This window comes from Oncorhynchus nerka, linkage group LG20 (assembly GCF_034236695.1).
Source record: "Oncorhynchus nerka isolate Pitt River linkage group LG20, Oner_Uvic_2.0, whole genome shotgun sequence".
Taxonomy (NCBI): Eukaryota; Metazoa; Chordata; class Actinopteri; order Salmoniformes; family Salmonidae; genus Oncorhynchus; species Oncorhynchus nerka.
This window is the reverse complement of record NC_088415.1, coordinates 46545646-46559521: the sequence shown is the minus strand read 5'-3', so window position 1 is coordinate 46559521 and position 13876 is coordinate 46545646. Positions and strand designations below refer to the sequence as shown.

Sequence of the window (13876 nt, the reverse complement as noted above, 5' to 3'; positions counted from 1 at the left end):
ATCATGCACCTGTCTCGAAACAGGGGCAGCGGGAAAAAAGACTTGCACTTAAATATGATGAAGAACGCTTTTCCAGTGGGTTCATTTTCATGCTAGCCAGGTAGGCTATACTCCTGTTGTAAAGAGAAGCAATGTGCTTAATATTAGGAAAGATGAGAAATAAATAGGATATAGTAGGGCTAGTCTATAGAAAGTTGATGGGACTCTCCTCTTTTTCATAGAGGCCTGTTTTCTCTGTTTTCTCACGCAATTGCATAGCATATAGAAATGTTGCGCAACATGAGGTCATGCTCTTATGAAGTGTTTGATCAGATTTTAGATTACATTTGCATTGATGTCAGAGTGATTAGAGGGACAATAGAGTGCTGAGTACCAGTCAGTTAACAAGTTTGGTAGGCTACTAATGACCAGCAGCAGCATCAGAACTTGGAGAAGCCTAATTACCGTGACTAAATGAATTTGACTGCTGTCATGACTCGTGACCGCTGGTGTGGCGGTAATACGATCACCGTAAAAGCCCTACAGAGGACTCATACTAAATTCTTCCACTGCTCTGCCGTTTGCTACATACCTTAGTCTGAAACTGCCATCATCGTCTTTTGTGGTGACCAGGGGCACGAGGGGTGTTGCACAAAAAGTCTTCAGCAATTGGATCGTCTCTAACCAATCAAAGCCAATGACGATTTTTCAAACTGCTGCTTTACCCATGTGTGTTCTGGCTCTGGCCCAACCCATCGGTTTCTGGACCAAATGCATTCATACTCTGTAAAGTGCTCAGATCCAGACTCATTCCGGAGAAGAAACCGTGGGCATGGCGTAGTGTTTGGGCAGATGAAGATGAAGCCTACTCCAGGACTAAAAATGGAAGTATATTTCCCTCTTAGAGAACTTATGCTATATTATGCTATATTCCCCAGTGTCAATAGAAGAGCCTTACCTTCACCTCGATCTCTCCTCTCAGCTGGAGCTCGTATGCACCGTCCTTCATCAGAGCCAGGTATACGGCTGAGCTGGCGTGGATCCTCTGAGCTGACACACACACACACACACACACACAGAGAAAAGTGGAATGCTTGTACGAAAAGAGAGGAGAGTGTGTGTGTGTGTGTGTGTGTGTGTGCATGCATGCCGTACACCTACGCAGGCTGGTGGACTCCATTCTAGAGGCTGTGTTGACAGTATCTCCAAACAGGCAGTATCTGGGCATCTTGTAGCCGACAATACCTGCCACACATGGACCTGGTGCAAGGAGAGCAAATGAAGAGAAAGACAAGCCTGCTACACCATAATATACTCACTGATATTTACTTTGGTAATAACCCTAGGTTATAGATAGATAATCAGGATATAGACTGAAATCAAACCTACCACAGCAATAAGTATGTGATATATAGTATATACACTGAGTGTACAAAACATTAGGAACACCTTCCTAAAATTGAGTTGCGCCCCCTTTAGCCCTCAGAACAGCCTCAATTGTTCGGACGATGGACTCCACAAGGTGTTGAAAGTGTTCCACAGGGATGCTGGCCCATGTTGACTCCAGTACTTCCCACGGTTGTGTCAAGTTGGCTGGATGTCCTTTGGGTGGTGGACCATTCTTGATACACACAGGAAACAGTTGAGCGTGAAAAACCCAACAGCATTGCAGTTCTTGACACACTCAACCCAGTGAGCCTGGCACCTACTACCATACCCCGTTCAAAGGCACTTAAATATTTTGTCTTGCCCATTCACCTGCTGAATGGCACACATAAACAATCCATGTCTCAAGACTTAAAAATCCTTCTTTAACCTGTCTCCTCCCCTTCATTTACACGGATTGAAGTGGATTTAACATCAATAAGGGTTCATAACTTTCACCTGGATTCACCTGGTCAGGCTATGTCATGGAAAGAGCAGATGTTCCTAATGTTTTGTACACTCAGTGTATATTACCACACATAAAGTTCCCCCTCAGGAAATGAAAATGGTTTGAATTGAATGAAATATTGCTTGCTTACCCATGTCTGAAAACTCAAAGCATCAGCCTGTTAGGTGAGTTTATAAGGTACTTTTCCAGCACCTAAAACTATTATGTGATTTGAACATGGGTAAGAAAGGTGAGTGTGGGTGTGTGGTGTGTGTGTGCGTGCGTGCGTGCGTAATGTGTGTGACCTCTCACCTGTGTGTATGCCTGCGCGAAGCTGCAGTCTCTTGTTGGGCATGTGGGGGATTGCCACCTGTCGAACTGCTGCCACCAGGTCCAGCGACATTTTGGCGATCTCATCTGCATGCTTGTCCCCATTCCTCTCAGGCAGCCCACTCACCACCATGTAGGCATCGCCTATCGTCTCCACCTGGGGGAGCAAATAAAATGGGTCCACTCATGATAAGTGAATTTCAGATAGGTCGGAAACATCGCAATACTCACCACTATTTAGTATGAAGTGACTTATTGGTCATGCATACTAAATAATATGCTAGTATGTAGATTGGGACATAGGCCGTATCCGATTACACATAATTGTGTTTTAAATAGTAGGCGCTTTGAGTATGTAAAAATAGAAAGTTTTACAGCTTTAAATGCCAGGATGTCACACTTTGTGGTGGCTTATTTCTGTATTTACCAAATGAGGAGAAACAAATTTCACACACCAGTCAGAGTTATACTTATACTACTTTTTTAATAATAAGAGCTTTGCAATAGCATTTGACTTTCAATGATGCACTATCTCTAATGAACCATTGAAAGTGACAACAGAAAATTACAAAGATCTTTTATAGCCAAGATACACCTCTCTCAACCTACATGACGAACCAAAGATCTTAGGAACAGTTCACAAACAAAGACTTTTACTTGAGAGAGAGGAGTATCCCATAGCCAGATAGCATTCACTATAAATTATCGTTCAGTTTGGTCCCTAAGACGAGGTTCTAATCTCGTTCCTGGTACTTCATAGCACAAACACATTACCTCATGTTATCTGGAATGCTCTTTAGGTTTTATCACCCAAAGACATCGTAAATCTCCTCTGTCAGTGCTCTCATAGAGGGTCATCCTCAGTGGAACACACACACACAATAGTTAACAGAATACTATATTCTGTCGAATAAAACAACCATTATAATGCAATACAAGCATTATTATAACATCATCTTGCAATTTTCCACGACAACTTACTTAGGCTTTTTGTCTAGTATGAATTCGCTGCACACTATTGAGTGGTCTTGTGTTTGACAACAGCTAGTAATCAGATAAGGGGACGGGCTGTATCAAAATGAAGGAATGGGGGGGACAACCCCATTGCCAATTAGATGATGCCTTCTCAGTATGGATGAGCATAGTATGTTGATATTTGTTCCGTTTTTGTTAAAAATAGTATGTAGTATGGGTAGTACAAAGTATTTAGTTTTAGTAAGTATTAGGCAATAAAGATTTTGGTCCAATCCAATCTCCATGTAGGCTACCCCAGTTCAGTCTTACCTTGTAGACATCATAGGAGTCGATGCGAGTGTCGAAGCACATGTACAGGTTGTTCAGCATCTCCACGACTTGCAGAGGGGTGCAGGAGGCCGAGATAGTGGTGAAACCAACGATATCAGAAAAGAAAATAGTCACCTGTACAGAAAAACATTTTTAAGATGTCTCTCGTGGCCTCATCATATGTTAAATTGCGACTGCTAGTACAGTCAGTACATTTTAATTTGAGTAATTTCTCTCTTATTTATGCACATAGGAGGATCATGTGCAAATGCCTCCTCAGATTTGTCTTGTTATTAATTTTTCAGATGTTAAATGAATTACTAAACAATTTTAAATCAGCGTTTTGTCATAATTACAGTGGGGCAAAAAAGTATTTAGTCAGCCACCAATTGTGCAAGTTCTCCCACTTAAAAAGATAAGGCCTGTAATTTTCATCATAGGTACACTTCAACTATGACAGACAAAATGAGAAAATCACATTGTAGGATTTTTTATGAATTTATTTGCAAATTATGGTGGAAAATAAGTATTTGGTCACCTACAAACAAGCAAGATTTCTGGCTCTCACAGACCTGTAACTTCTTCTTTAAGAGGCTCCTCTGTCCTCCACTCGTTACCTGTATTAATGGCACCTGTTTGAACTTGTTATCAGTATAAAAGACACCTGTCCACAACCTCAAACAGTCACACTCCAAACTCCACTATGGCCAAGACCAAAGAGCTGTCAAAGGACACCAGAAACAAAATTGTAGACCTGCACCAGGCTGGGAAGACTGAATCTGCAATAGGTAAGCAGCTTGGTTTGAAGAAATCAACTGTGGGAGCAATTATTAGGAAATGGAAGACATACAAGACCATTGATAATATCCCTCGATCTGGGGCTCCACGCAAGATCTCACCCCGTGGGGTCAAAATGATCACAAGAACGGTGAGCAAAAATCCTAGAACCACACGGGGGGACCTAGTGAATGACCTGTAGAGAGCTGGGACCAAAGTAACAAAGCCTACCATCAGCAAGGGCATTGAAGATGAAACGTGGCTGGGTCTTTCAGCATGACAATAATCCCAAACACACTGCCCGGGCAATGAAGGAGTGGCTTCGTAAGAAGCATTTCAAGGTCCTGGAGTGGCCTAGCCAGTCTCCAGATCTCAACCCCATAGAACATTTTTGGAGGGAGTTGAAAGTCCGTGTTGCCCAGCAACAGCCCCAAAACATCACTGCTTTAGAGGAGATCTGCATGGAGGAATGGGCCAAAATACCAGCAACAGTGTGTGAAAACCTTGTGAAGACTTACAGAAAACATTTGACCTCTGTCATTGCCAACAAAGTCTATATAACAAAGTATTGAGATAAACTTTTGTTATTGACCAAATACTTATTTTCCACCATAATTTGCAAATAAATTCATTAAAAATCCTACAATGTGATTTTCTGGATTTTTTTTCCTCATTTTGTCTGTCATAGTTGAAGTGTACCTATGATGAAAATTACAGGCCTCTCTCATCTTTTTAAGTGGGAGAACTTGCACAATTGGTGGCTGACTAAATACTTTTTTGCCCCACTGTATTTATAAAATGCTGTGTCAGCTGCGGAGGGGGCACACTAACTGGACCAGGCAAAGAGTACCCCCCCTATTCTCCCTAGTAAGATGGGCAGGACTCACAGGAGGTGTGCTTGTAAATGAATTTGATCAAGCTATGTATGTTGACTATTGATTCCTTCTTGATGAATAAATCAAATGAAAATATTTAGTTGTTTCTCTGTAATACTAGCCACCTAGCAATTTTATGAAGTAACTACCTTCCAAGCCATTTCAGGCTATCAATCAAGTTAGACCAGCTTGTCTAACTACACTATATATACAAAAGTATGTGGACACCCATTCAAATTAGTGGATTCGGCAATTTCAGCCACACCCATTGCTGACAGGTGTATGAAATTGAGCACACAGCCATGCAATCTCCATAGACACACATTTGCAGAATAATTACCTTACTGAAGAGCTCAGTGACTTTCAACGTGGCACCGTCATAGGATGTCACCTTTCCAAGAAATCAGTTCATCAAATTTCTGCCCTGCTGGAGTTGCCCCGGTCAACTGTAAGTGCTGTTATTGTGAAGTGGAAACGTCTAGAATCAACAATGTCTCAGCCACGAAGTTCACAGAACGGGGCTTCCGTGTGCTGAAGTGCATAAAAATTGTCTATCCCCGGTTGCAACACTCACTACTGAGTTCCAAACTGCCTCTGGAAGCAATGTCAGCACAATAACTGTTCGTCGGGACCTAGATGAAATGGGTTTCCATGGCTTAGCAGCCGCACACAAGCCTAAGATCACCATGTGCAATTCCAAGCATCGGCTGGAGTGGTGTGAAGCTTGCCACCATTGGACTCTGGAGCAGTGGAAATAGGTTTTCTGGTGTGATGAATCACGCTTTGCCATCTGGCAGTCTGACGGACGATTCTGGGTTTGGCGGATGCCAGGTGAACTTTACCTGCCCAAATGCATAGTGCCAATTGTAAAGCTTGGTGGAAGAGGAATAATGGTCTGGGGATGTTTTTCATGGTTCGGGCTAGGCTGCTTAGTTCCAGTGAAGGGAAATCTTAATGCTACAGCATACAATAACATTCTAGACGATTCTGTGCTTCCAACTTTGTGGCAACAGTTTGGGGAAGGCCCTTTCCTGTTTCAGAATGACAATGCCCCGTGCACAAAGGGAGGTCCATGCTGAAATGGTTTGTTGAGATTGGTGTGAAAGTACTTGACTCTCCTGCACAGAGCCCTGACCTCAACCCCATCGAACACCTTTGAGATTAATTAAAAAGCAGAGTGCGAGCAAGGCCTAATCGCCCAACATCCAGTGCCCGACCTCACGAATGCTCTTGTGGCTGAATGGAAGCAAGTCTCTGCAGCAATGTTCCAACATCTAGTGGAAGGCCTTCCCAGAAGAGTGGAGCAAAGGTGGGACCAACTCCATTTTAATGCCCATGATTTTGGAATGACATGTTCGACGAGATTTTGGTTCGACATAATTTTGGTCATGTAGTGTATCTTAGCTGGCATGCTTGCTGGCAAGGATGTTATACTTTAGAAATGACTGAAATTGCTTTAATTATTTTGTTAGGATACTATATACCATTGCGGCAGTTGTACTAATCTCATAAGGTATAAAAGTTCTTAAGGAATCAATGTAGGGAGGAGGTCAGAGACCTGGCCAGGTGGTGCCAGAATAACAACATATCCCTCAACGTATTCAAGACAAAGGAGATAATTGTGGACTACAGGAAAAGGAGGACCGAGAATGCCCCCATTATCATCGACGGGGCTGTCGTGGAGCAGATTGAGAGCTTCAAGTTCCTCGGTGTCCACATCACCAACAAACTAGAATGGTCCAAACACACCAAGACTGTCGTGAAGAGGGCACAACAAAGCTTATTCCCCCTCAGGAAACAAAAAAGATTTGGCATGGGTCCTCAAAAGGTTCTACAGCTGCAACATCGAGAGCATGTTGCATCACTGCCTGGTATGGCAACTGCTCAGCCTCCGACCGCAAGGCACTACAGAGGGTAGTGCGTATGACCCATTACATCACTGGGGCTAAGCTGCCTGCCATCCAGGACCTCTACACCAGGCGGTGTCAGAGGAAGGCCCTAAAAATGGTCAAAGACCCCAGTCATGGTCAAAGACCCCAGTCATAGACTGTTGTCTCTGCTACCGCATGGCAAGCGGTACCGGAGCGTCAAGTCTAGGACCAAAAGGCTTCTCAACAGCTTTTACCCCAAAACATACGACTAATCAAATGGCTAACCGGACTACACATTGTGTCTCGCCCAAACCCCTCCAGCCCCCTGCCAACCCCTCTTTTACGCTGCTAATACTCTCTGTTTATCATCTATGCATAGTCACTTTAACTAATTCTACATTGACACATTACCTCAAATAGCCCGACTAACTGGTGCACCCGCACACTGACTCTGTAGCGGTACCACCTGTATATAGCCTTGCTACTGTTATTTTTTACATTTAAAAACAAAAATATATATTCCTTTACTTATCTATTGTTACCTATTTTTTACTTAAAAACTGCACTGTTGGTTAAGGGCTTGTAAAGTAAGAATTTCACTGCCAGGTCTACCTACACCTGTTGTATTTGGCGCACATGACAAATATATTTAGATTTGATTTTGTGCATAATGTGCATAATTAATTAAAATTATAATTGAACTGTTAAAGAGGTATGCTTAGATAACTTATGTAAAAAAAATAGACTAATTTTTTACATAGAATTAGGCATTATGATTATGGCTCTAGATTTCAAGAAAAAGCTGTTTCAGGTGTTTCAAAAAATTCAAAATTCTACGACTTCCGATAACCCCCCCTCCATCAACACGTACTTTGTGTCCCCTCTAAAATAATAGCTGCATGACGCCATTAGTTGACGCCATTGTGATTTCAATCTACAGTATTTTACAAAAGAGACAGTGATCCATGGTAAACATGAGCAAACCAATGGCGTGTCATTTGTAAGTGTACTGCAGTCATATTGTATACTTATAGTGTCTTTGTTAAGCACAATGAGGGTTCCCCAGGAATCTGTCTTATGGCCTTCACTGTTTAGCTTATATGACCTAAGACAGTATGACCTCCCTCACGTGTTATGATGCTGATACACAAATGTATGCAGATTATACTCTTGTGCCAATATTCTGTTCCATTTTCAGAATGTTCCATTGCTGGAACTCAAAGAAGCCTGTGTAAAAACGGACCACATCCCCTTTGGTAGCTAATAGCCCTGAGCAGAGTGCTTTTGGCCCAGCTGCTTCAAGCACCTCAATGAGCTGGATGCAATTTGCACCTGCGTAACCCGTTTTATCTCCTAATGAATATGGAACACCGTAATTATAGGCAATTACAACAACAATAAGAACAAAGAAACCAAATGCAGGGATCATTCAGCGCGTTGGTTTGGTGATCTTGCCAAAGTATTGCACCAATACGGTCCTTTACAAGGCCCTCACACTAATTTGTTTCAATGCTAAAAGTGATGAGGAAGAGGGGGGGGGGGGGGGGGGGGGGGCGGCATGAAAATAAACCTTGTGCCAGTGTGACAGAGAAAGTGTATAATCTTGCTGATATTTAAGTTGGTTATAGACATTTTAAAGAGTTTCTTTAACTTAAAAGTTGTGGTTAGAGTGTGCTATAAAGAAAACAGGATTCTTGAGAGGTTATTTGCTCTACACAAATAACCCTTTTCTCTTCCAAATGGTTCTTTATAATGTTGAGAGGGATTCACTGAAGGGTTGTGGCTCATTTTGAATTCCTAACTCTCCAGCATAACCAGATAGTGATGACCATGGAATATGGAAATGAAGATGCAGCAAGAAATGGAATTGATCGACATGATGGAACTGAAATCCCAAATCTGCTCAGATCAATCAAACCCACCTTCTCATAGCTCTCCGCCTCCACGTGCTTCTGCTGTCTCAGCTGCTTGGCTACGGTCTTGGGCAGCATCTGGTGCAGGAGGTCCTCGGCCAGCTGTCTCTGGCGCTTCAGGTCCTCGGTCCTCTCCTGCAGGCTGCATGCATAGTTCTGGATCCACTCCGTCATCTGCTTGAAGGACACCAGCACCAGCGGATAGATCAGGCAGGCCAATGTCAACAGGGAGATCCGCATGCTGAGCCCTGAGAACATGGCCCTGGATCGGAGCTTCAGAGCTGGCAACGCCCCAGCCAGCAGGCACGCCTGGGTATCCCTCAGAGCCTGGATGCCAGTCTGAGAGCCTGTGAGGATGCCCACTGTTCCCACCGCGTCAACCGCTGGGATCTGCCAGGGGGTGGAGTCAAAGATGTATGGGTCGACTTTGAGGCTGTTGGTCAGGTTGAGCTTTAGGTGAACGTTCTCCACCCAGCAGTCCTCTAGCGTTTCTGACAAGAGCTGGGCAAAGGCTAGACGGCTGAGGGCATGGATCCACTTCTTGTGAAAGTCAACTTGGGCTCCTACAGAAGGGAATTCACTGAACTGGTGGTTGAGTTCCAGGAATGTGACCATCAGTCTCAGTGAGAGGACATCTTTCCAGTCTGAAAACTGCTTGACCTGACTAATGTCCTGTTCCATGTCCCCCCAAATGTCCAGGAGTCTGACAATGGTCAAAGAGAACACGGACATGTCATTGTTGTCCTCAACTCCCCATGTTGTGTTCAGAAATTCTGTCAAATCTTCCCTAAGTTTCTGGGAGAACTCCACCAACTCCTCGCTGCATGGGTGACCCTGACTGTTTCTGTGGCCCTCCATATCAGTGCAAAGTCTAATAATCACTGGTAAAATGCTAGTCAGTGGACTTGTACACTTTTCTTGGTGTGTCTCGTTACTCCTGTACTTTCTGCATAGACTTCTCCTGTTTTGGAGTTCCCCTATGAGTTGGAGAATAGCAGTAGTCCTGCATGAAGTCAGCTCGGTGACAGCGGCCTCTGTGGCGCGCAGCAGGTCCAAGTTGGAGCTGAGGTTGACGGAGACTGAGCCGAGCAGAGCCAGAAACGAGAGCAGACAAGCAGTCAAGATGCGCCGAACAGTGCGGTTACTGCCAAGACACAGAGAGAGAGAGAAACTGCAATATATATATATTCCTAACTCTCCAGCATAGATGTATATATGTATATATATATATATATATATATATATATATACACACATACACACATACATACATACAGAAATAAGGATCTGATTAAATAATACAAATAATAAAATAGATTTTCAATATGAAATATTATAAAAGTATACCATTATCATATAAAAACCTTGGAATCAAGGCTGAGTTGCTATTTATTGGTGAATTAATTAACGTGTAGGATGTAAATGTTTGATTACACTTAGAAAAAAAGTTTCTGGACAGAACCAAAAAGGATTCTATTGCTTGCTTCATACACTGAGTATACAAAATATTAAGAACATATGCTCGTTCCATGACATAGCTTTCACCTGGTCAGTCTATGATTCCTTATTGATGTCACTCGTTAAATCCACTTCAATCAGTGTAGATAATGTGGAGGAGACAGAAATCCTTTTTTAACCTTCACACAAATTAAGACATGGATTGTATATGCGTGTCATTCAGAGTGTGAACGGGCAAAACAATATATTTGAATGGGTACATTAGTAGATGCCAGGCACCGCGGTTTGTGTCAAGAACTGCAATGCTGCTGGGTTTTTCACACTCAATAATATCCCATATGTATCAAGAATGGTCCACCACCCAAATGACACCCAGTGCAAATCAGTACTAGGAAGGCGTTGCTAATATTTGGTAGACTCGGTGTATATGACATTTGTAGGGTTATTTGATCAGAACCCCATGGGTTCTCCACTGAACCAAAATGGGTTCCACATAGAACCTTTGGGCTCCATGTAGGGTTCTGTATGGAATCAATTTCCTTTTTGGTTCTATCCAGAACCTTTCTTTCAAAGAATGTAGGCTAATAAATTAGTCCACTTACTCTATCAAATAGGCTATCTTTCTGCGAAAAGGCTAAAATAACGTAGCACTTTATAGGATAGGCCTACTGCTATTAACACTTATAAAACAATACACACAATTGACATACACACCTGCAAATATTGCAGCCGCTGTCTGCCTCTTCCTGTGTCTTTGGTGCGACTCTTCGTTTACGTCTGCTTTTCTGAATTTTGGTAATTGTTCCTTTCAGAGAAGCCGAGGACAGGGTCCCAGATGCGAAGCATTCCTTTTTCATGTACTCCAAAGATGACATGGACTCGTCGTTCGAAAGTAAATCGCGAATATATAAAAAATAATAATTATGAAGAAATGTCAAGAGAATAAAATTTGAACATTGTGACCTATTATTTACAAAAATGTCTGTCATTTGGACCTGGAATATCGCATGTTCCAGCTATCAGATAGGACTCATAGAATGGTCGCAACTAGTGACGTGCGTTGGATAATTGTGAGGTTTAATTTCTGCCAAGGGAGGGAATACATGCCAATCAAATCTCACCTCGTTTCATCCAGGCTTTTAAACAGAAAAAAAGTAATACATTATATTCAAATTTTATCATGCTTATCTTTTAAATATTTTATTACATTTTCATATTGACATTTTTATTTGATGGCAATTTATAAAAAGCACAATCAACAATTGCCCATCATCTTAAAATAGTTCAAATATCCTGTATTATTACACTCATTAACAATATTCATTCGTTTCATGTTTAACACGAATGGTTGAGGTAACAAAGTAGGCAGGCTTCTGTGCTCAAACTCCAAAATGATGGGCAAATCCTTATTAGCGTACAAAAATATCCTATGGACTCCAATTGAGTTGAATTTAATTATTTGATTTTCACTCATATCTATAATTGAGAGATTTTCCTTTATCGGAAGAGTTTGTTGAAAAATATGCGTTTCCACGAACGGGGGTATGAATTAATATTGCGTAATTGGTTTTGTTTATGGGACTCCATGACAGCTGTGTCCGTCCACCTTTGAGCATAGGCTTAGCCTATCGATATTTGAGACAGTCTAAATAAAGGGAAATACGGTCAATCTTTGCATGCAGAATAAGGACTGCAACAATAAGGGACCAAGGGAAATTGTAGGCATCCAGTTATTGATTTGCCTAATTCAGTGTCTGCTCCATAATAATATGAAAAAATAAGAAATACTTCTTGCCATGCGTTTAAACTCCGTTTGAATTACTGTTCATGGCTTATGTGAGTTTTCATCCTTTCTTGAAATGTCCTTTGTTTTGGTGGGGTGAGAAAACGCAGGACATTACCTTAGCTTGGAACCAAAAACGAACGTATTTAAGGTTGATTACCAGTGCTTGACTTCCGATGAAAGAAGCGCAGGAACTGTCTTTTTCCAAGTCGGTTCATTAGACTATGTTCACCGAAATCCACAAACGACATTATGCTACCTCTGATTATTCACTGTAAATGGTTCATACACATTTTCCATGACTTTTAACAACATTTTCATTACTATTATCATAGCCTACATGAAAAAGTAAGCATTATTGACACTGGAAAGCTGCTGTGTCTAATCACATGTAGACCTATCACCTCCTGCCGTTGACCCTTTGATCAAGGCACTTAGTCCATCGCATAGAACTGCACTGTCAGTCACATGTTGTCATAGCCACGGTAAGTAGTTTTGGCGTTGTGCAAATTGCAGGACAAAAATGTTGCCTGGACTGAAGACATTACACTACCAGTCAAAAGTTTTAGAACACCTACTCATTCAAGGGTTTTTCTTTATTTCTATCTTCTTTTTTTTTTCTTTTTTTTTTACATTGTAGCATAATAGTGAAGACATCAAAACTATGAAATAACACATATGGAATCATGTAGTAACCAAAAACGTTTTAAACAAATCAAAATATTTTTTAAATTTGCGATTCTTTAAATAGCCACCATTTGCCTTGATGAAAGCTTTGCACACGCTTGACATTCTCTCAACCAGCTTCACCTGGAATGCTTTTCAAACAGCCTTGAAGGAGTTCCCACATATGCTGAGCACTTGTTGGCTACTTTTCCTTCACTCTGCGGTCCGACTCATCCCAAACCACAGCCTGGAGGTGTGTTGAGTCATTGTCCTGTTGAAAAACAAATGATAGTGGAACTAAGTGCAAACCAGATGGGATGGCGTATCGCTGCAGAATGCTGTGGTAGCCATGCTGGTTAAGTGTGCCTTGAATTCTAAATAAATCACAGACAGTGTCACCAGCAAATCACCCCCACACCATAACACCTCCTCCTCCATGCTTTACGGTGGGAAATACAAATGCGGAGATCATCCGTTCACTCACACCACGTCTCACAAATCTCAAATTTGGACTCCAGACCAGAGGACAAATTTCCACCGGTCTAATGTCAATTGCTTGTGCTTCTTGGCCCAAGCAAGTCTCTTCTTATTGGTGTCCTTGAGTAGTGTTTTCTTTACAGCAATTCGACCATTCACACGGTCTCTGAACAGTTGATGTTGAGATGTGTCTGTTACTTGAACTCTGTGAAGCATTTATTTGGGCTGCAATCTGAGGTGCTGGTAACTAATGAACTTATCCTCTGCTGCAGAGGTAACTCTGGGTCTTCCTTTCCTGTGCCGGTCCTCATGACAGCCAGTTTCATCATAGCGTTTGATGTTTCTTGCGACTGCACTTGAAGAAACTTTCAAAGTTCTACAAGTTCTACAATGTAGAAAATAGTCAAAATAAAGAAAAACCCTTGAATGATTTAGGTGTCCAAACTTTTGACTGGTACTGTATATTTTTTCTCTCCAGATTTGTTCAGGGGGTCACCCCTACTTCCCGCGGCTATGCATGTTGTCAACCCTCCACCTGGAGAGCTCCTTGGAAATAATTTCTTCATTCAATAAATCAAAGATCAAATGGA

General features: G+C 42.0%; 1 protein-coding gene across 1 annotated transcript; it reads right to left on the bottom strand.

Moving 5' to 3' along the window:
- Positions 1-919: 919 nt before the first annotated feature.
- Positions 920-9188, bottom strand: LOC115101916 (atrial natriuretic peptide receptor 2-like). The gene is made up of 5 exons (XM_029621370.2): positions 8912-9188; positions 3467-3601; positions 2165-2339; positions 1141-1239; positions 920-1029 (listed from the first exon to the last, which is right to left on the bottom strand). Exons 1-5 carry the CDS (start codon positions 9158-9160, stop codon positions 920-922), a joined length of 768 nt encoding a protein of 255 aa, XP_029477230.2. The 5' UTR covers positions 9161-9188.
- Positions 9189-13876: the final 4688 nt, after the last annotated feature.